This window comes from Limulus polyphemus, unplaced genomic scaffold, assembly GCF_000517525.1.
Source record: "Limulus polyphemus unplaced genomic scaffold, Limulus_polyphemus-2.1.2 Scaffold925, whole genome shotgun sequence".
NCBI lineage: Eukaryota > Metazoa > Arthropoda > Merostomata > Xiphosura > Limulidae > Limulus > Limulus polyphemus.
This window is the reverse complement of record NW_013666535.1, coordinates 49,771-71,487: the sequence shown is the minus strand read 5'-3', so window position 1 is coordinate 71,487 and position 21,717 is coordinate 49,771. Positions and strand designations below refer to the sequence as shown.

Sequence of the window (21,717 nt, the reverse complement as noted above, 5' to 3'; positions counted from 1 at the left end):
GACATGGGCCATACTATGCTGTTACACAATAAGCCATTTTTTGTATGTGCTAATACTGCAACAGTACTATATAGGTCTTATAGATCTTATGTATAAAACTTAACACTGGACTACTTTTGTAAACTATATTTGAAAAAGATCCCTGTATGTCATTTATGCCTTTGCCTGAAATCATATGAAGCTGCCATTTACACCTCGTTAAATTACAACAGCAATACATTGTACTCTATTCTAGATGATGTAGGCAGCCTTCATGATAAACAAGGAAAGGTGAAATGAGCAGCAACAGCCTAGTTCAGTGTGGCACTTGTGGAGAAAGTCTTGGAGGACTAATCTACAAAAGTAACACAGATGAAGTTTTGAAAGACTTCCAGAAGATGAAAGACAGAAATCTTCTGAAAAGTTTTCCTTTTCACCTGTGCCATTTTTTAGATTAGTCCTTCCAAGACTTTTTCCACAAATGTCGCACTGAACTTGGCTGTTGCTGCTCATTTCATTGTTTGTTTATTTTGTTGAAATAGTTGCTATCCTACTTTATTTTCTGTATTCAACAACTTATGCAATTGTAATTTAAGACGAGGGTTGAACAGCATCTTTTTTTTACAAAGTCTCTTGGGTGTAGGTAGAACACAAAAATGCATTTCATATATAAACACTATATATTTTTGTTATTTTAAGAGATTTAGGCAGTATTGTAATGCACCATTCTTTCAGGAAATTGACTTAATGCATGGGGTCATAAGGCCTACTATGGTATATGTATGAAAAATGTTCATCAGATTAATGGTTAAGGGGGTCGTGCATAACACCATAATAAACAGCTATGTTATAGTGGTTGTTGTTATACTATAAATTATAAATTGACCAAAAATATAATTTATGTTAAGTCCCATGGTTATCATGCTATATGTTTGAAGTTTCAGATTCATTGAGTTTTACGAGATACTAATTTTTGTTATCGTTAGGTCGGAGTTGGCTAGTATGCCAGTGGCATGGAAAGGGTTGATTAGCTTTAGAAGAGCTGACTATAAGAATACTTTGTAGTGTACATTATACCATGTTTTATTTTTACATCGAGTTTTCTTCTATTTTATTTTCAATTAAAAGTCTTTTAGGTTAGTATATTTATTAATTCTAATTTTTTGAACCAATTTTTTCCATACAAAAAAAACAACAGAATAATGAATATAATTATAAAAGGAACATTCCCAATTTTTTCCATTTTTAACTAACAATATTATAATTGTAGTGGTGCCATTTTGATAAATTGGAATTCATTGTTCTTTATTAATAAGGTGAAAGAGAGTTGTGAGAAAGCTGAACTAATAGCTCCTCAAGTTCTGCCAAAAGAAAAGAAGCAAAGAACTAAAGCTGGAAAACCCACAGCATCTCAGGCCAGCTCTGAAACACAGTCAACAGAAAGTAAACCGACTTCTGCCACTTTAACCAAAAAAACAGCATCACAGGGTAAACATGTAAGTAGCAGAATTTATCTACATACTGAAGTAGGATGTTTAGTTTATATTCACTATTTCAAGTTAATGAAAATATCTATCGAACATATATAGGTTAACATCTTAGGATGGTAAGTTTATTTGATTTATTTGACCTTCTCTTTTAAGTTCTGCAGATATGAGTTTATTTAACATCTGTAGGAAGAAAGTTTTTTCTGGTGATGGTTTAAAATACATATCTAAAAGTTTCTCTTTATTTACTGTGTAAAGTTGTAGTATATTTTAGAAATGCTTGAAATAAAAAATGTGCAACGTTTTTAATATTATACACAAATGCATGTGTAGTGTGTGTGTGTATATTTCATTTTCAAGCTGATACATGTAACTACAAAATTATTAAAACATCTAAAAATGTGACTAAAATTTCTATCTTTCATTGGCATAACAGTTTTTTTATATACTTTATATATATATATATATATTTTAATTGTGTAACTTGGAAAAAATTCAAGAATTGACATTTTATTTGATAAAAGTTTATTGTAATTAATAGAGTTTGAATTAGATCTTTTTAAAGTATGAAAATAGTTATTCTGTTTTCTTAAAAAATAGAAAGCTGGGTCAGCTTCTGCTAGACCTGTGAAGAAGCCTGCTGGTGTTAAAAAAGGGGGAGCTAAGCCATCAGCAGTTTCATCAGTATCAAGCAGCACAAGTCAGAAGCAAACTGAATTTACAGAAAGGGAGTTATCGGTGAGCTAAAAGGATGAACAAATCGGTGTATGGCATACATAAAGATATGTTAAACTTGCTTTTTAAAAACATTATGTAGTTTGTAACAATTAAAAATGTTCTGAAAACCCATCACAGACAAAAATTACAGTTCATTTCTTTCCAGAAGGTAGGAAATAAGGTACTGCTAAGGTTGTGTGAGTAAGAAAGCACTTCAGCTTATAAACTAGATTGAAGCTTTAAATTACTGTCACCTGATTCATAATATAATCCTTTCATAGTATGAAGGGGAAGCTTTACCCTATGAATTGTCTGTAACATTTAAAAAGGTGTACACACCTATATTATATATAGAAAATATTTTTACTGAACTTTGTGTGTACTAGTAAAAAAAACGATTTCTTTCTCTAGGATGAAGAAGTAGTTTCCCAAGCATCGGATATTCTTTCAGATGAAGTGGTTATTGGATTGACAAATACCAATTGGAAGGAACGTTTAGCAGCAATTGAAAAGTTTACAGAGGTGTGTGTGTGTGTGTATTTAAGCAGAGCATATTTGTAGGAAGTCTTGATGTAGTGTATGTGTGATAATAGGATTAGAATCGATTATAGTCAATAAACGTAATAACACACAATTCCTAATTAATAGAATTAAATACTAATTTTATCTCATTGTATCTTATAAGCAATATAAAAATCAGTTTTTATGTGAGGATGCAAGAACACTGGAAGTACCATTAGAAAGTTTTCATATTGCTGTTATATAGATAAGTGAATATTATGCATTGAACAAAATTAATAATTAAAACGTCAAACCTAAAATAAATGTCTGTCTTGATAGTAGTAAAAAACTAGTTTCTGAAAATACAATGTTACAGATATTTGAAAAATATTAAAATGAGCTTTGCATAGTTACAGAGCTTAATATCTGCAGTTTTTTGTTGTTTTCAATTCTGTTAGATGATGTGATCACCCTAGTGTAATATTTTAGCTATTACAGTTAAGAGTAAATGCTGTGTAAAACAAAATAATATGAAAATCAGAGAGAAGACATATTATGTACTTCAACTGAATCGTCTGGATCGGTGAGTTGGTGGACAGATTTTGGGTAACTTCCCTAATCCTTCTTTAGGTCTTTTTGTATGAAGAAGATTAGCATATAATTATGTCACAGTGATGCATACTTTGGTGAGAAATTGATGATCATATTATGATGACCTAAATGTCAGTACAAGCTTGGTGATGATGTCACGACAGCTTTGACATAGTGTGATCTTCATGATGTCATGATGAATTTGACCTCAGTAAGAGATTGATGAGTATGTGGTTTTTATTGTGGGCTTGCTGGAGTGTGGCTGTAATGTAGGTTTCTTGTTGTTGTTGTGTAGTTTTTCATTTTCAGTGCAACTTTTTCGGGAAAAACTCAGTGGTAAAGCTGTTAGTTAAGACTGGGGATACCAAAGGTTGATAACTTCTAAATCTGTATCTCAGAAATGTTTTTTGTGTTTATATATGACATCTCTGATTTGTTATGTGTTCTTTAGATCTCTAAGCCTATAAATCCCAACTTGTCCAGATCCCAAATTAGTTATCAGTTATTTCAAAGAGATCAAAATGTCATGAACCTATCAGCAGATAAAGAAAATAGCAGACTTATTTTGAGGCAAAAATATTACCACAAAATCACACAGTTGTTGAACAACATATTTCTAAAGAAATAAAGATCTTACAGACAAAGCAAAGTGTGTAAACAGAAACCATAGATAAGCTTCAATAATGAAAGATTAGTCCAGACAGACACTACTAAATCACTCAGGATAATAGGTAGTTGCTCTCCCCAAATCTATAGTCTCCCAGAAATGCAAAAAGTTAAAATCCCTGTTATATCTTTGTTTCATTTCTTCAAAGTTAGTGGAATGTTTTAGTCTAGATTACAGTAAATTGAAGTTTTAAGATGTTTTTATTTCTAAGATTTGAGAACTAATTTTTTGCAAGTTGCTTTGCATACTATGTTCTACTGAATGACTTCAAAATTATTATTTTCTATGAACCTATAAAAATATCAGGTGCTCTAACCAAATCTTGATTTTCAGATAGTACATGGGATGGAAAAAGAAAATATTCCAAGCCAAGTTCTTATAAAAATATTGGCCAAAAAACCAGGCTTCAAGGAAAACAATTTTCAGGTGAGATATTTTTATATCATCTGAAGCAGTGATTCTCAAATGGGTAGGCTATGAGATGCAGTTATGGACTGCTGTGGGTCAAGATAACTGTGATTGCTGTAAAGTAACATGTCATCAACTGCATATGTGGTCCTTGAGGTGCAAAAAGTTGAGAAACCCTAATCTAAAGAATTCTGTTTATTTTTTTATTTCTGTGTAAATCTCAAAATTATATTTTTTGGATTTAAAAAAACAACAATTTACAATCAGTTTTTGAATCCTATTATTGTAAGATTTAAGTTTTATTTTCTGGTTCTAGTGACTGCTACCAAAAGTATTTTTATATAGAACTTGTATATATTATGAATTTATATTTTTAGGTGTTAAAAATGCGTTTTGAAATTTTAACTTACATTGCCGAGAATTCTCCAGTTTCCAAGTGCACAGTTGAAAGTTGTTTGAATGATGTAGTGGAGAAAATTGGGGATGCAAAAAATGGAAGTATTGCTGGTGCATCAATTACAGCTTTAGCAGAAGCGACCAGCTTGGATTACATCAGCTCAGAGGCAAGCATTTTTGTGTCAAAATTTTTTGTATTAATGACATTTTATATAAGGGTTTTGATATAATGATGTGAGAGAACCTAAACAGAATCAAAACAGCTTGATATATTTTGAATTTTAACAAAGTAAATGTAGTTTCTAGCTTCAGTATATCAATAAATATGAATTTTTATTGAATATTTCAGAAAAAGCATTAATGTGAAACGTCAAGTCTTACAACTTGTATGTTAATTAAGAAATGTTATAACCAAGCTGAGGCATTTGTTCAGTGCCATACAGATTGAATGTAGGCCTTGAACTAACAAATTAAATCAAGAGTTTGTATTTATATGCATAATTTATTTCACACCTTCTATATTCCACACTACAGAAATGATGTTCAATTACTTTTACTAATCCTTTTCTATAGTCTTGGTGTTTGTTGATACACTCAGAGCTTCTTGATAGACCACATTAGAAGTTCTTCATCCTTCTTGGGCCAAAATAAAGATTTTTTGGTAATCCTACTTTTGAACACCCAACACAGAATTAACTATATGAAAAGCAAGAGGTTTTCACATGTAACCATACCTGCCACTTTAAAGGTCTGCCCTTGTGATTTGGTTGCAATTTTTTCTGGCAAAAATATGAATGTTTGACATTTTTAATGAAAGAACTCAAAATTTTCCAAGAAAAATTAAAAAAAAAAGTTTTAAGAAAAAAAAATTTAGGAATAATAATTGGTCCAGGACTGTGGAGTCATTAGCTAATCAAACATGTTTTTTGCTGTGGGCATGGCCCAGTGTGGATGGGGCTGTGTGATAACTGCCCTATGGCATGCCTCTTGGACCAATGTATCATCCTATTAAGTTTGATTAAGATTGGTCCAAAGATCATGCAGACAGATAAACAAACAAATATTTTACTTTTATAAATATAGATAAGACTGCTAATTGAAAGTTCTTAGTAGGTAGAATTTGTGGCTGGATTGTAAAAACTATTAAATTCTTAAAGTAATTAATTCTGCCCTCTGTAATTTTAACCAGTATCTATCTTTGGTTTTCAAGTTATAAATTTATTTTATACTTCATTTTCATCTAATAGTTAAACGGGATTTTAGGCTGTTTGAAATGTGAGATTGTGTCATTATTTCTTTGGAAGCTTGATGGTTATTTTGGATTCATTATTACTGTATCATCAGCATAGATGAAGCTTCTGCTGCATAACATTGAATGGTTTTTTAATACCCAGTTTGTGAGTCGGGATTGGTTGGCTAAAGAGGAATGTTATGGTTTCTTTAAAGTATATTATATCCTTAGATCATGAGTTTTTGATGTGTCTGTTTTATTGATCAGACATTTTTATGGAGTTACATTTAATGGTAATTGGTTTAATGAAGATTTTTTAGAACAATAAAAATGTACTCTGATAAAGGTCATGATCTGTTAACCTAAAAAAAAACACTTTACTGCCTTTATGATTCCTAGCAGAAACCATCACAACAAAGACAGTGATGACTAGACATGTTGCAATACTGCTTTAACACACATTGGTGGTGTATGTCTTCCTCTGGCATCTCTGTTGACAGAACCTGTGAAGAAGACAGCCGAGAGAACAGATCTTGTAATGTGCAACGTTTGAGATCACTACTGTGTTTTGTGTGGGAATTTGGATAGGGTCATGTTGATTGTTAATTCAGATTCCAGATACTGCAAATGGCTCAATTCTCTATATTCAGAATTGAAAAACAAAAAAAATAACTTGCAAACTGGGTATTAAAAATAAAACAACTAATTTTGTAACTGTCATTGTAATATCTCTTCTCTCAGGGTTGAATGCCTCCATAGTTGTTTTATATTATTCCAGAAACTTTGTTTTTTTCCCTGACTAAATCTGAACAGAATAATTCAAATGTGTGTAAAATATCCCCTTTCTTTCTTGTTTCTCTTTGGTAATTTAAAATGGGAAACATACAATTTCTTTCTATATATATATGTGTATGTCTGTGTGTTTGCATCTCCATAAAGCAATACATACTCATATTTTGTGGTTTTAATTCTTGGTTTTGCTTTCAGTTGACTTAATTAGTTTTGAATCTTGTATTCTAATCTTTCAAGTTAGTATCTGATTGTGTTCTTTAGTTTGCATTTAATGGTAATTGGTTTTAATGTAGATTTCTTTAATCTTCTCATTATGGGCTTGGTCAATTTGACTGGGTTTGTAACCCCAAAGTAACCATCAGATATTCCATATTATAACTTCTAACATGTTTTGTGTATCTCCATGAAGTTTGTCAAGCTCTGAGTAAGCATTACAAATCTTTTGTATGCAAAATGTCAGATTTTTTAATTAAGTATTTTTGCTAAAGATTTGTCTATGAATATGTGGAGTCAGAGTGCTGTGAGTGCAAAGTTATTTGATATTAAGATTGAAAATACTTTTCTTCACCTGAAAATTGTCAAATTTCATTTGTGTGATCTCTAAAATCTCCTAAATAAATATCAAACGTTTTTGTTTGTTTTTTCCATGAAATCTTTAACTTTTACCTGTTGTTATCATTACCCTAACTATATGCATTTGGTCAATTAGACCAATTTCGTAACCACCATAAAGAAAATACAAAATAAATCTAAATTACTCTTATTTCTAGAATGACTGCAAATATTAACAGTAAACTATAGTTGTTTATCCTAAATTGCTTAAAGCTAGTAACAATATACATCTATTTCTACTTTACCTTTATTGTTTTATTGCCCCATGTGTAACTAATAATCTTGACACACAAGTTGTAAGCCACTTGGTGAATGCATAGCTCCAGTTATCATATTGAATTATGTATTTCACAAGCAGACCATATGAAGAATTATTTTTCATTACCTTACTTAATAAGTTTCTAATTTTTATATTTTAGTTACTTTTATAATGATAAATAAAGAATACACATGAAAAACATGAAATTTAGTATTTACCTTGGTCCTCCTCCTCTTCTTTTTCTTATACTAATGGTACTAGTACACTAAATAATTTATATTTAATTGAATAATGCACCTAAGAAAAACGAATAATAATTTATATGACTTTCTAACTATGTGATAAGAGCCTTTAAAAATATAGGTAAGCTTGCTGATGTGAATACCGTGAGAGAAATTTTCAAACTGGAGGCAAAATAGACAATACTCTTTAGAGAAAACAATGTTGTATAATAATGTGATTTGATAGATTGCTTTATCTTGGTTATAAAATGTTAGAACTATTAGCAATTTGTGAAAGAGGATGTGATAAGTGGGTGTGGCATGTGAATGGTTTTCTAGTTTATGGTTCTGTAATCAAATAAGATTGAAGGCTATAAAAATTATGCTTTGTGTTAGTAATACCTATATTATAATGAGTAATTTACATTAAATTTCATATTTCTCAAAGCAGTGTTAAATAAATTAGAGAAGAGGGAAAGCCTAGAAATCAAATGTCACAATTTTCATACTAGGGTAGATTGAGGATTTTTTTAAACATTTCACCATAAAATTAAGAACTTAATACTATATAATATTAAAATTTGATTGATTAACTACATTTTGATGCCAAATATTTTTGTATTCAGTAATGATAAAATGGTTTAATTCAATTTTGAATGTAACTCTAAAATGTTGACAGGTACAATTTGACCTACTCATAGTGAGAGGATTAATAATAGTTTTGTTATATGCCAGGAATATTCTCTATTCTGAGTGCAGAAAGTATTGTAGAATTGTATAAACTAATTCTGTTTGCAATAAGTTAGCTTTTTTTTGAATAAAATTAAAAAGAAAAATCAGTTTATGCCCTTCAATAAAAGATGAAATGACACATTGATGTAAAACAGTTTTATTGTAATATGATACATGAGTTTATTCATTATCATATAAACAATTCTTTTTCTTCAGGTTTTAAATACAGTTTTTACACAAAGAAGTCCAAAAAATCAGTCGGAAGCTCTGAATTGGCTTGCAACATCCCTTAAAGAATTTGGATTAAAGTAGGTTTCTTTAAAGGATATTGTATTATAGGTCGTGAGTTGTTAATGTGTGTATTCTATTGATTGAAAATGTTTTCTGTTTGGTTTCATGTTTAATATCAAAATATTACATAATAATATTCAGAAGCTTTTATGCTAATGTTCTTAAGAACTTGAGTGTTGTGTTTTGTGAATTTTTATAGTTTGTAAATCATAATGGCATGTTTTCAAAAAGTCTTAGTTAAGTTGCTTTTCAGTAGTTCAAGCATTTGATTGTGGTTTTGGTTTTATGTATTTCTAGAATCAATATAAAGGAAGTTGTAGAACATATCAAGAAAGCTTTGTCTGCTACAAATCCTGTAAGTAGTTTTTATGCTATTCGATTTTGAAATGGAAATGTTCTATAATTAATATAGACTAGTGAAAATTAATATTATAGTTATTAAGCCTATTAGCTACCTGAGTTCATAGTTAAAATTAAGTAATTTACACTGAAATCCTCAATTTTTAACTTTAGGCTAAATTTGCTTTTTCTTTTCTGCAAGGGCCTAATATTGCTTTATTTATAATTGGCCTTGCCTACATTTTCTGATGTTTGCAAGTCAACTGACAAAGATTTTTTTAGTTACTGCCATAGGGACTCCAGGGAGTACATGTTTATAGTGAAATATATATTTTGAAATTGGGGATCAGTATTGTGATTTATTCTCACATGTTTGATAGTGGAATTAATTTCTTTGTTTTGAATTCTTTTTTCGTAATGAAATATTTGTACTTATTTTAAAGGCACCTTTTTGAAGTTTAATTTTTTTATACCATTTCTGTTCCTTACAATGTGGGTTCAAATCTCCGTCCCACCAAACATGCTTGCCGTTTCAGCCATAAAGACGTTATAATGTGACAGTCAATCCCACTATTCCTTGGTAAGAGTAGCCCCAGAGTTGGTGGTGATTGGAGATGACTAGCTGCCTCCCCTCTAGACTTTCACTGCTAAATTAGGGATGACTAGCGCAGATAGCCCTCATGAAACTTTGCATGAAATTCAAAACAAACAAATCCTTACAACAAATCTTTACTAAGAAGCTATTATTGCTGGGAAACATATTATGATCCGTTTATTATTCAAGTCATTTTCTTTCTCTGTCACTACAGTTCTGTGATGTCATATTTGGGCTCTGAGTAATTACTGAAAAAATTCATCTTTTTAAAAGAAGGCAATAAAGAAAATGGTTGTATTTTGTAATATTAACTTCTTATTAAGGCAGGCTACCTACATAGATTGTAACAAAGTATAGCTAATTAACCTTATGGTTATGGGGTTGAATCCATTTGGCTACTTATTGTATGGAGAATGATACACAGTTCAACAATACTAACAATAACTGAGCTTTCTTGACATATCTTCACAACAATTGGTAAGATTAAAAGTATTTTGTACAAAAAGAATGATGTTTTATTTCCCTTTCCTATACTTTAGCATTATTACTTATTGTGTTATGTGTTCTCGGGCAATATTAGGGTATCATAAGCAGAGACACTTTAGCCTTTGTCAGAATGTTGGTGCATTCACCTACTATACTAAGTCTGAACCGAGGCAGTTTGGCTCATATTTTAGAAAATTATTAAACCTTTCTAATATGGATTTTAAGACTTAAATAACACATAAGTAACTAAAATATAAAACTAAAACATAAATACAGTAATTGTCTAACTAACATATTTATAGATGAGAAACAATGCTAAAGTGCTAGCAAGGACAAAAGCAGCAACAATTCTAATAGTGGTTTGATGTTCTCTATGGAATTCTTCGTGCCAACTTACAAATAACTATCGGGGGATTGTGTTTTAAAATGTAGTCTTTCTATTGGTTATAAACATCTAGTTCATCTAATTATAATTGGCTGAGAAATTACCACTATAGTTCTGGAGAATTTCTTTTCTTTTCTCTGAACATACTCTAAGGAGCTTGAAAGAAGATTGTATAAACAGAGCAATTAACCTAGATTCTATCTATACTTAGAAGGTTAGTGTATGTCAAGAAGTATTTAAGTTACAAAGTCTAGGAGTTAAGTCATATGAACTTTTGCATCAAACTGAAGTGTAAGAATTTTTTTTTAAGATTTCTTTTGAAATAGAGGAATTAAAACTTGGCTAATATAAAATTTTGAACTATATTGTAAATTTTAATGCTAATTTCATTGGCATACGTTGATTGTAAGGTTGGTTAATTGAATTTTAAATGTAACAATATTAAACCTTGTGATGTGCAGTACAGGGGTGCCCATAACCATAGAGTTAACTATACTGTTCTTAAATTCTCACTTACAAATATTAGAACACATTGTTTCAATAGTTGAGTACCCTCACTGTTAGAGGTATTTTTTTACCTTAATGACAATAATATCTTGCAAAATTTGCCCACCTTAGATTTATGTTAGTCCTAAATCCATATACTTAGCTGAGAATGCAAAATTATCTTTATAATAAAAACATAATATATATAAAAGATACATTAAATATATCAACCAATACTTTAAGGAAAGTAGCATTAAAGAAATAATATAGTATACTTACTTATGGAACACATAAACACTAGTGGTTTTCTTTATGCACTATTATTAGATTTAATGTTCCTTGTATAACAACACAAAACTTTACATAATCTTCTACATCAACATTATTGTAGGCTAAATGATATGGCTTTAGTAGTGATTTATGGTTATCAACATGTTAGTTACCTGGAGCTCCTGTAAGAGTGAGAAAGGGATCCTGATTTCAAATTTTCAATGCTTAGGAACAAACCACAGATCTGAGAATTTTTTCAATAAGTTCTTTTGGTGTTTTTTTCATTCCTCATAATGTTTGTGTGAAATTATGCCTCTGAAAAATGCAGGAATATTCTTACATGACAAAACATCATGTATGTTAGATATAGCCATTACAGTAAGTGATGACAAACTATATGGATGATTTAAATCTTTTTTTTTTTTTTAGTATTGAATGTACTATTAAGTTTATGAAATTCAAAGAATACACAAGTAATATTTGTTGAAAACAAACTATTTACTATGTATAGATTGACCTCAACTAAGAATATTCTTTGCAAAAACTGTGATATATCATTTGACAAAATTTACAGTGATGCCATTTTCAAAGATGAAGTCATTGGTCACAAACAAATCTTTCTAAGTTTTGTAGTTGGAAATGGTTACTGCTTCAGTCATCAAAATAAGCTTCTTAAAAAATGGGCCTGGCATGGGTTCTAATCCTCGTCCAACCAAACATGTTTGCCCTTTCAGTCATTGAGGCATTATAATGTGACAGTAATTTGGTAAAAGAGTAGCCCAAGAGTTGGCAGTGGTTGGTGATGACTAGCTCTCTTCCCTCTAGTCTTTCATTGCTAAATTAGGGACGGCTAATGCAGATAGCCGCTGTGTACCTTTGCACGAAATTAAAAAAAATAAACTTAAAAAAAATGTATTTACCCTTTGTGAGCACCTTTCAGGTGTCTAGTATGCACCTGCATATTGAGGTTCAAAATTTAAGTATGGTAGCAATAGCAAATATTTCAGTGACTCAAATCCTTACTTGTTGAATGTTATTGTTAAGTTTTTTATTCAAACTATGCACATAAATAAAAGAACATATAATTTATTGAAAACAAAGTATATTTAGCAAATATAAGTTTATGTTTTCAAACAACAATACTGTTAGCAAAAATGTTACCTAGCTTGACTTCACATGAACTTGAAGGTTGTTTTAGGTCACTGATGAATCTTTCTCAGTTTATTCACATTTTTTTACAGTTTATAACCACAAGTGGTTACTATTGCATTCAGCAAAACAAAGGCTCAAAAGAATCATGTTATTGAAAATCAACATTAAAAAAAATGATTTTTAAAATGAAAGGAATTAGTCTTAATGTTTCTTTCATAAAAGTGTTTCAACAAAATTTTGAAAATTTCACAGCATAAAAAAATTATAGATAAGCTAAATGAAAGGAATTAGTCTTACTGTTTCTTTCATAAAAGTGTTTCAACAAAATTTTGAAAATTTCACAGCATAAAAAAATTATAGATAAGCTAAATCAAATTATGTGAATTCCTTAAAACCAAAACTAGATACTATTTAATAAGTTTGTTTTAAGTTTCATGCACTTTAGTTAAATGTTTCCATTGTGATAAGTGTTAATGTAGTTTATATAAAGGGAGATTGTTTGTATGTGTTTCCAACAGGCTGTAAGAAGTTCTGCCATTACTTTGCTTGGAGTGATGTATATGTATATGGGAAAAACCCTGCGAGTTTTGTTTGAAGATGAAAAGGCTGCTCTTCTTCAGCAGATAGACTCAGAGCTATCAAAGGTGGGGTATTTACATTATTGTATCGAATTTAGAATCAAATTGTTTGATGTTACAACAAAACATTCATGTCCCATTGGAACTGGTCGTTATGTTTTTTTTTTGTTGTTGTTGTTGTTTTTTGGTTATATCAGTATGTTTTAACCAAATATTATAATGGAACTTGTTAACACTGGTGTCAAAACCGAACTTGGAAGGTGAGGTGCAAGAGTATATTTGTGTTAAGCACTTTTACCAGTGTATAAAATATTAAATGTCATTTCTTGTTGAAAAAAACATCCCAGCATTTGCATGTGTTTACAGTCTGATGGAATATTTGCTTCTTTTTTAACCATCTAAAATGTAAGTCTATGGAACACAAACCTTAAATAATTCATAAGAAATGCAACATGAATTTATTAGCTGTTGTTTAACATATAATGTTTAGGGGGTTAATAGAGGAAATGATTAGTTCCACTGATTTTCTTTAGATTTTGTGAATTTAGACCTGCTATTTACAGAAATATACAAATTGATCCATAATGCTAGTGCTACTTTTGTTTGTATATAGTTTAATATTGCTTATGTTGAAATTTTGTCATAGTTTCAAGATGTAAAACCACCTGCTCCAATCCGAGGTCTGGGAAGCAGGGGTAAAAAAAGTGATAAAGCTGGTGAAGATGATGGTGAAGATACTGACAACCAACCACTAATCAATGCTTCTGACCTTGTTCCACGAACAGATATCAGGTAACTGAATGTCTAATATTACTATAATGTTTAATCCTACATGCATGGGGTTGGTCAGTTGGACCCGACCCATACTGGAGAATTAATGTTTGCTATAAATTCTATAATTCTGAATTTACCTAATTGTCTTCACTAGGTTGGCTGTCCTTGAAATAATTCATGTAGCTTTGAAATATGCATTTTAAAAAGATAACAGTAATGCAAACAGTGAAACAGAATGCCTCAAAACTACTCTACATGTTCTGGCTTTCCAAATCACTTATAAAAAGGTTTAAAACATATTATTTACTGGAGTACCAACTTTGGTCTTCACTTATTAAAAGCTGCATCAAAAATGTTGCCTTTTACTGATATAAGTTAACATAAAGATATCATAATCACATACTTCACAAAATGGCCATCTTTTGGTTATAAACATGTACCGTAGACAAATAAGCATGAGTTAATAAGTATTTCTAAATAAATGAATAATTGGGAGGATCTTCTTTGAGTGTAACAAATTTATTGATGGCTCAAAAAATAAAGAAAATGAAGGGTTCTTATTTTAAATTCTGGTCTGTGAATATCTATAGTGGGAGATCACAATTTGAGGGCAAAATCACATTTGTGAATTGAAAAATATAGAAACTTATCTTTTATTGGATTTCATATTTTATTTTTGTAAATAGTGGCATAACATTCAATTATTTGTACAAAATTGTATTATTTAATGAAGTTTAAAGAGGAATTTAATGAAAAAATCTTAAAATATGTTTGAGACTGTAAATAAGTGCCCTCTAAGAAGAAAATTTTTTTTCAAAATTTAAAAAATATGTTTCCTTCCACTTCAGCACTGGTCCTGCCATCTATGATTGGTACCTAAACCTTTTTCTAGTCTGTTTTCTTTATAAAACAGTGTCTGGGCGTGTTAAACCTCAGTTGTAAAACTTTTAGCCAATCCTAGTCGAAGGTGTCAATTTCAGTACCATGTTATTCCAATCTCTGTATTATATGTTTGACAAATCATAGGATGAAAAGAAAAGCATGTGATGAAACATTTTCTCTGGATTTTACAATATGAATGTGGGTGGTGCTTATTAAAGTAACTGCCATTTTATGTAGAGGTTGTATTTAGTATTGGCCAATAGTACTTTTCTATAAGCGTTAGAAAACTTGCTTCTGGAAAAAACTGCATGGGATGTACGTGACTTTTATTATTTTTCTATAGTAGCTTAAGTCATGCTGCATCGTATATCTATTTATATTAATCATTATATTGAAAAATTAACTCAAAATAGATATATTTTTTTAGGAAAGATGTTGATCCACGATTGTTAGGGTTAAGAGCTATTGAGTGGCGAGTGCAAGGTCTTTACACGAATTAGGCTTAGCACTCTGAACTGAAAGAGTTTGTGATTTTTATATTCTTTTGCATTTAAATTTGTAGTTTTAAGTTCAATAATTTAGTGTAATTTTATATTTAATTCATAATAATAATATGATTCAGTATTTAGAATGATAAACTTGTGTGATTTGTATGTAATACTACTAGTACCACATAAGAATTTAATATTTTTCCTTCTTACAATCTTTACTTTGTAGTAAGACCCACACTTCTGTTGTTATTGCTTTAGAATTAAAACAGTCTAACTGATATATATAAAGTTTATTCTGATATTTGGCAAATGGTTTAAAACTCTGTATACAAGTGACAACAATAAAACTCATATGTTGGTTGTGAAACAGACTAAATACATTTGTCTCAATAATACAGGGAAGCTATGACATTCTCACAGTTGGGGTCTCAATACACTGAAGAGCTTAAGTTTCAAATTCCAACATAAATCTTACCTATAATGAGAGGAATGTGACCAGAACTAATCTTTTAAGTGCTGTAAAGTAATTTTCTTTGTAAATTATCGTGTCTGTATCATTTGGTAATCTCTTCTAACAGGATGTATCAAGTAACTAGGGTCAGGTGTACTGTAAACTGTTAGTATTACATACATTTGCTAGTAGTGGCAATTAGTTTTGTCTATATAGTGAAATAACATACATGGACATATGTTGAAATAAACTTGTTTGAAAGTTCAAAGAAATGATATTCAAGTACCGAAAAGCTTTCTTACTACCATATCTACAGTAATGTTGAAACGTGCCTGCGCTGGACTGAATGAGAGTGACCACTAACAGGCATGATAGTTTATGGCAAATGTACAAAGTTCACGCTGCTAACCTCACGATTTATTCAGCACAATAAACAAAAGTATGGCTGCAATGAAACATAAACATAAACTTGAAATAAAAATACATTTATGAAACAAAATTAATGTTTTTATTACATATATAAACATGAAATCCTAGTTAAAAATAAAAATACTTATTTATTGTTTAGGTTTACTTACAAATATTATTTTGGGGTCTTGTATATTACTTGAAATCATAAGGAGAGTACGTGATTATTAAAAATAGATAAAATTTGCATTTTATGGACAATAGAAATTTTTTGGATTTCAAAATAATCTACTAAAACATAAAAAAGTAATAAGTTCAAATCTGGAACAAATATAAATATTGTAATCATTTCTTATAAATACCATTCTCTAATGTAATTTTCCAAGATATTAAAGATCATAATGCAAAATAACTAAATTTATCAAAAGTAACAGGCTTTATGTTTCTTAAACTACGTACATTTATGTATGAAGTTTCAAACAGTTTCATCCACTAGTTTTATTGTTGGAATGAAATATAGCAAGACTTGCATTGGCTACGCAGAAAGTTAGTAGCTGGTAGTAATCGGGTTAAATTGTGTTCTTAGGTGCATTATTTAATTAAATAAAAAATTATTTAGTGTAGTAGTTTCATTGACAGTCGGCAGCATAAACAAATGATGATCGATGTATTATATTTCTTGTTTTTCATGCTTATTTATTATAAAAGTAAATAAAACTCAAGAAATTTATTACATTATTAGATAGGTTAGATTAGTTAAGAAAGAGAATAATGATAATAAATGTTCACATAGTACTCTTGGAAGCACCTCACAAGTAGCCAGTGCCTTGCGGAATTTAATAGGGTAATGTGAACTGTATGTTTTTGAAGTGATTTACAACTTGTGTGGTGTGAATATTAGTTAAACATGGTTTAAGGGACAATAAAATTTAAGTATAAACAAATGTAGCTTCTTCTTACAATGGCCCGGCATGGCCAGGTGGTTAGGGCGCTCTACTTGCAATCAGAGGGTCGTGGGTTTGAATCCCCGTCACACCAAACATGCTCGCCCTTTCAGCCATGGGGGCGTTATAATGTGACAGTCAGTCCCACTATTCGTTGGTAAAAGAGTAGCCCAAGAGTTGGTGGTGGGTGGAGATGACTAGCTGCTTTCCCTCTAGTCTTACACTGCTAAGTTAGGGATGGCTAGCGCAGATAGCCCTCATGTAGCTTTGCGTGAAATTTAAAAACAAACAATCCTCTTACAATTTGAAGTTATTCTAGAAAGAAAAAAAGAGCAATTTAGATTTATTTTGTTTTGTTTTTTATGGTGGTTACAAGATTGGTCAAATTGACAGACTTCGTATAGAGTTAGGGTGGGGGAAATAACAGATTAAATGTTTGAAATTTACTTGGAAGATTTAGAGATTACACAATTGAAATTTGACAATTTTCAGATGAAGAAAAGTAGTTTTTCTTAACTTAAAAATCACACTTTGACTCCATATATTCACAGAAAGTTTTAGTGAAAATACTTCATTAAAAATTCAAAATTTTTTCAACAAAAGTCTTTTAACTCTCTCAATACAGGCTCAGTCCCTGGGACTAACTATGAGACCATTTTCACTTATATATATAGTTTTAATACTGTAACTTTTAATACAGTATGTGTATATCCACAAAATTTCAGACTTTTAGTACACATTACAGGTATTTTGTACACAAAAAAAATATTTTTTTTTAATGAAGTATTTTTACTAAAGATTTTCCATGAATTTATCAAGTATTTGTTTTGAATATTTAGTGTGCAAACTGATTTTCATGTTAAAATTAAAAATACTTCATTTAAAAAAATCTCAGTTTTGATTTGTATATATATTCTCTAAAACCTCCTAAATACATTTCAAATGTTTGTTTTCACTAAAATTTTATGTATTTTCTCTACCCTAACTCTACACAACGTTGGTTAATTTGACCGACCTCGTATCCACCAAAAAAAACAAAAACAGAACTAAATTCCCCCCCCCCCTTTTGGGGGGGGGGGGGATACTTCAAATTGTAACCTGAAACTACATTTATTTATCCTAAGTGGCTTTAAACATCTATCTATTTATAATTAAATTTTATTGTTTTATTGCCCTTTGAACCATTGTTTAATTTACTTTTGAATGTTACTGTAAAAGTCGTGACATGCATTTTGACCCCTTCCCCACTCATGTATATAGGGTTAATAGAATCATTGTGAGATATATAACCCTGAAAGGTTATTATATCAATGGTATTCTCACTAACAAGTAACTGTATAGCATCTTGAATTGCAACTTATTTACATGCTGATCTTTTAAGCAAAGTTTTCTGACTTTATATGTTATTAATTAATCTATTTTGTAGTGTTCTCCATTGGGATATGGTATTGTACCAGTTTGAGAAAGCTAAAACTAATATTTGTATTTAAAGCTATGCTGGCCTGGTTTACTTGAAAACCAGTGGCCTTAGACTATCACCTTCAGCAAAATTTACCAAGAAATGAAAAGAATAAGATTAAAAAATTAAGTCTCTTGAAATTTTATCTAGTCATGACAAATGAATAATGTAGTTTTAGCTCATTACCATGGGGGTTGATAGTATAAAAACTAAGTATTTCTGCAGTATCAGGAAAAGTGTTGTAGCAACCAGCAAGTGTTTCTTAAAATGTCATAATTGAATATTGGATAACAGGCAGAAGAAGTGAAGTAAAAACACCTGCAATTTTTGTGAAACTTGAATTTAATTAAACAAAAAAAATGGATTAAAAAGATAAAAAACAAATTATGCAGCTATGGTTTATAAATGAGTAAGGTAAAATATTAGAAAATCAAGATGATGTTAGTATAGTTAGAAGATTGAAAATAAATTTTTGCCTTGTAAGATAGATAAGTTTTAATTTGCATGGAAAGGTCCTGTTGTGTTTAGAACAAAATAAAGGGATCGAACTGAAATAAAATTTTGAAATTTATTTTTTTTTTGATCAAAAGACAGTTATATGCCAGACATTGTAAGAAATATCTGTTAAAAATTAGGTTTGTATGAATATATTCTGCAGTAGTCATATCACAGACAGCATCTTGACTGAAATGTCAGACAAAAGTTGGAAGGTTCGAGCCGAAGCATTACAGAAAATATCATCTGTTCTAGCTGATGCCAAGTTCATCAAGCCCGAGTTAGGGGATTTACCTTCAGCATTAGTTGCTCGTCTAACGGACTCCAACAAGAACATGGTAATACCTCAACACTTCTGATATTTTATTTCATAGTGTGCTTTGTAGTAGTTAGGCATATAAAGCAAATAATCAAGTTTTTTACTGCAGTAACACAATTTTTCTTGTAGTTGTCTTGGCTACAAAAAAAACCTTTCATGTAACAAGGTGAGTATTAGCTTATTTACACTGTAGTAGAATGAAAAACTTCATAAAGAAATTTAGTAAAAAAAAACTACCATTGCACTCTGATCCCCATCTTTGTTTTATGGTCCACTTTTCTCTTGTTTAATGGTATTATCTTAAACTGTTATTGCCAACCATAACATTCATAACAGTATTTAAAAAAGAATATCTCCTCTGTAACTTATTTGTATATTTCAAATTTATAAGACTTACTTATAACTGCTTTTCCAAGAAATTATTGTTGTGACAGTTGCTCCTGGTGGCTTAAGATTTGTTGTAATGTAATGTATTTCTACGTATTTGATCTGTTGTATATGTTTCATAAAAATACTTGTAAAAGTATTATATAATGAGTCAAAATTGTGAAACTAAATATAGATCTTTAACAGATGAACATGATTTTTGAAGTAATAAAGATTGTTTTTTTTTCACTCTTCTAGGCCATTCAGTCCTTGTCTATATGTAATACTCTTGGCACTTCCTTAGGACCACATTGTAAACATCATGTGAGAATAATAGCACCAGGTTTGTTTGCTGCTATTGGAGATAATAAAGTGAGTTTCATTCACATTTTATAATATTAGAGAACTTATCTCAAAAATTTAAATTTCTGCTGGAAGAGTATCAAAGCTTTATAAAGGTTAGGGAAGGGAGAGCATTTAAGTGAGATATATAGCAGGACATTTGGTGCTGTAAATTTCAGTTATGATTAATTTAGTCATTGTTAGACTAAAATGTGTCGCTGTAATGTATTTATTTTGGAGCATAAGTAAATAGCTAACTTGATGTGTTATTGGCCTTTATAACTGCAGTGAATAAACATAGAGGGTGGCTCAAAATTTTGTTGTTCCTTACTTACATAACAGATGTTATCTTGCATATCATTGCTGTTGTAAGAAAACAATACAAGTTTATTTTTACATGTATTGTACATGGAAGTGTTGCAGAAAGTGTTGTTTCACATCCTGTCAAAACTATGTATCCATCTTCCATTTTTCACTGTATCAAAACCTTTTAGTCAATTTCACCTATTTTTTGTAGGTTCAAAACAATGTATCTCTGAATGTGTAAAATTGAGATTTTGGCATACACAGTTTTGACATGATAGCAACAATGTATTTTATATTACATTAGTACAACCTTATCAGGGATTTTCAAACTATTGATAAGTTTTCAAGGATGGTGAAGAGCAGTGCAACAACTGGATGTGGGTCATATATGATTTGTAACAGATAATTTGAAATATTCTTACAATTTATTATTTCTAATTAATCATTCACTGAAGAATCAAGTCTATTGTTCTGTTCTCTACATGTTGATTATATACTTACCTTTGTGCATGACACATATTAATAAAAATGAACTTTAATTTAAACATATTTCCAGAATATGGTGAGAAGTGCAGCACTGAACTGCCTGAACACCTGGTATGAACAGATTGGGCTGCTGGCTTTCTTTGATGGAGAGATGGTGAGTGATGCTCTACGTACTGAAAATCCTTACCAACGAATTGAGGTAAGTAATCTTAGCAAAAGCACTTTTTAACTTTCTGTATATGAACTGACTACTTTGTAGGCATAATTTTCCAGTGCTTATTTCTTAACAAATTGAAAGAAAAGCAAGATAGCAACAAAATTTTAAAATAATTTAGCAGTTTTTTTCTAATATTAAACTTTTATTTTAATCAATCAAAACTAGTGTTAGTAGTAATACAAAAGTACATATAATTCTGAGAAGTGTACAGTATTCTACTTTCGTGTTTGTGTTTTCGAAATTGTCCCATTTCATATTTCCCATCACAAAGCCTTCTAATGCATCACTTTTTTAAAAATTAGTGATCAGGAAATAATGCTACCAAAAAATTATAGTCATTATTTCATTTGTGATATTTTAACCCTTTCAAGACGGGTCATAAGTGAAAAGCCATGTCATCTCGTTTGTTTACTTGCCTTCAAAATTGTATTGAACTACTATTTCGTGAATTTATGTCCATAAATTTGGTATCCGACTGTAGGTTATAATTCACATTTTAGAACTATACATTACTCAATTTCTTAATTTGAAAGTAAATATTAAAAAAAACAGATAAACGTCGATTTTTGTGTGTCACGTGGTATGTTGAATGCAGCACTGGT

General features: G+C 30.2%; 1 protein-coding gene across 1 annotated transcript in view; it reads left to right on the top strand.

Annotated features, from left to right (window-relative positions):
• Positions 1–21,717, top strand: part of LOC106461269 (cytoskeleton-associated protein 5-like) — a 79,969-nt gene that overhangs the window by 26,695 nt on the left and 31,557 nt on the right. The window contains exons 12-23 of the mRNA XM_013921080.2: positions 1,296–1,475; positions 2,067–2,204; positions 2,595–2,705; positions 4,276–4,368; positions 4,728–4,913; positions 8,810–8,901; positions 9,182–9,239; positions 13,116–13,241; positions 13,822–13,967; positions 19,243–19,417; positions 20,023–20,136; positions 20,969–21,097. Of these exons, the coding sequence (XP_013776534.1) occupies positions 1,296–1,475; positions 2,067–2,204; positions 2,595–2,705; positions 4,276–4,368; positions 4,728–4,913; positions 8,810–8,901; positions 9,182–9,239; positions 13,116–13,241; positions 13,822–13,967; positions 19,243–19,417; positions 20,023–20,136; positions 20,969–21,097 (1,548 nt within the window). The remainder of the gene's footprint in view (positions 1–1,295; positions 1,476–2,066; positions 2,205–2,594; positions 2,706–4,275; positions 4,369–4,727; positions 4,914–8,809; positions 8,902–9,181; positions 9,240–13,115; positions 13,242–13,821; positions 13,968–19,242; positions 19,418–20,022; positions 20,137–20,968; positions 21,098–21,717) is intronic.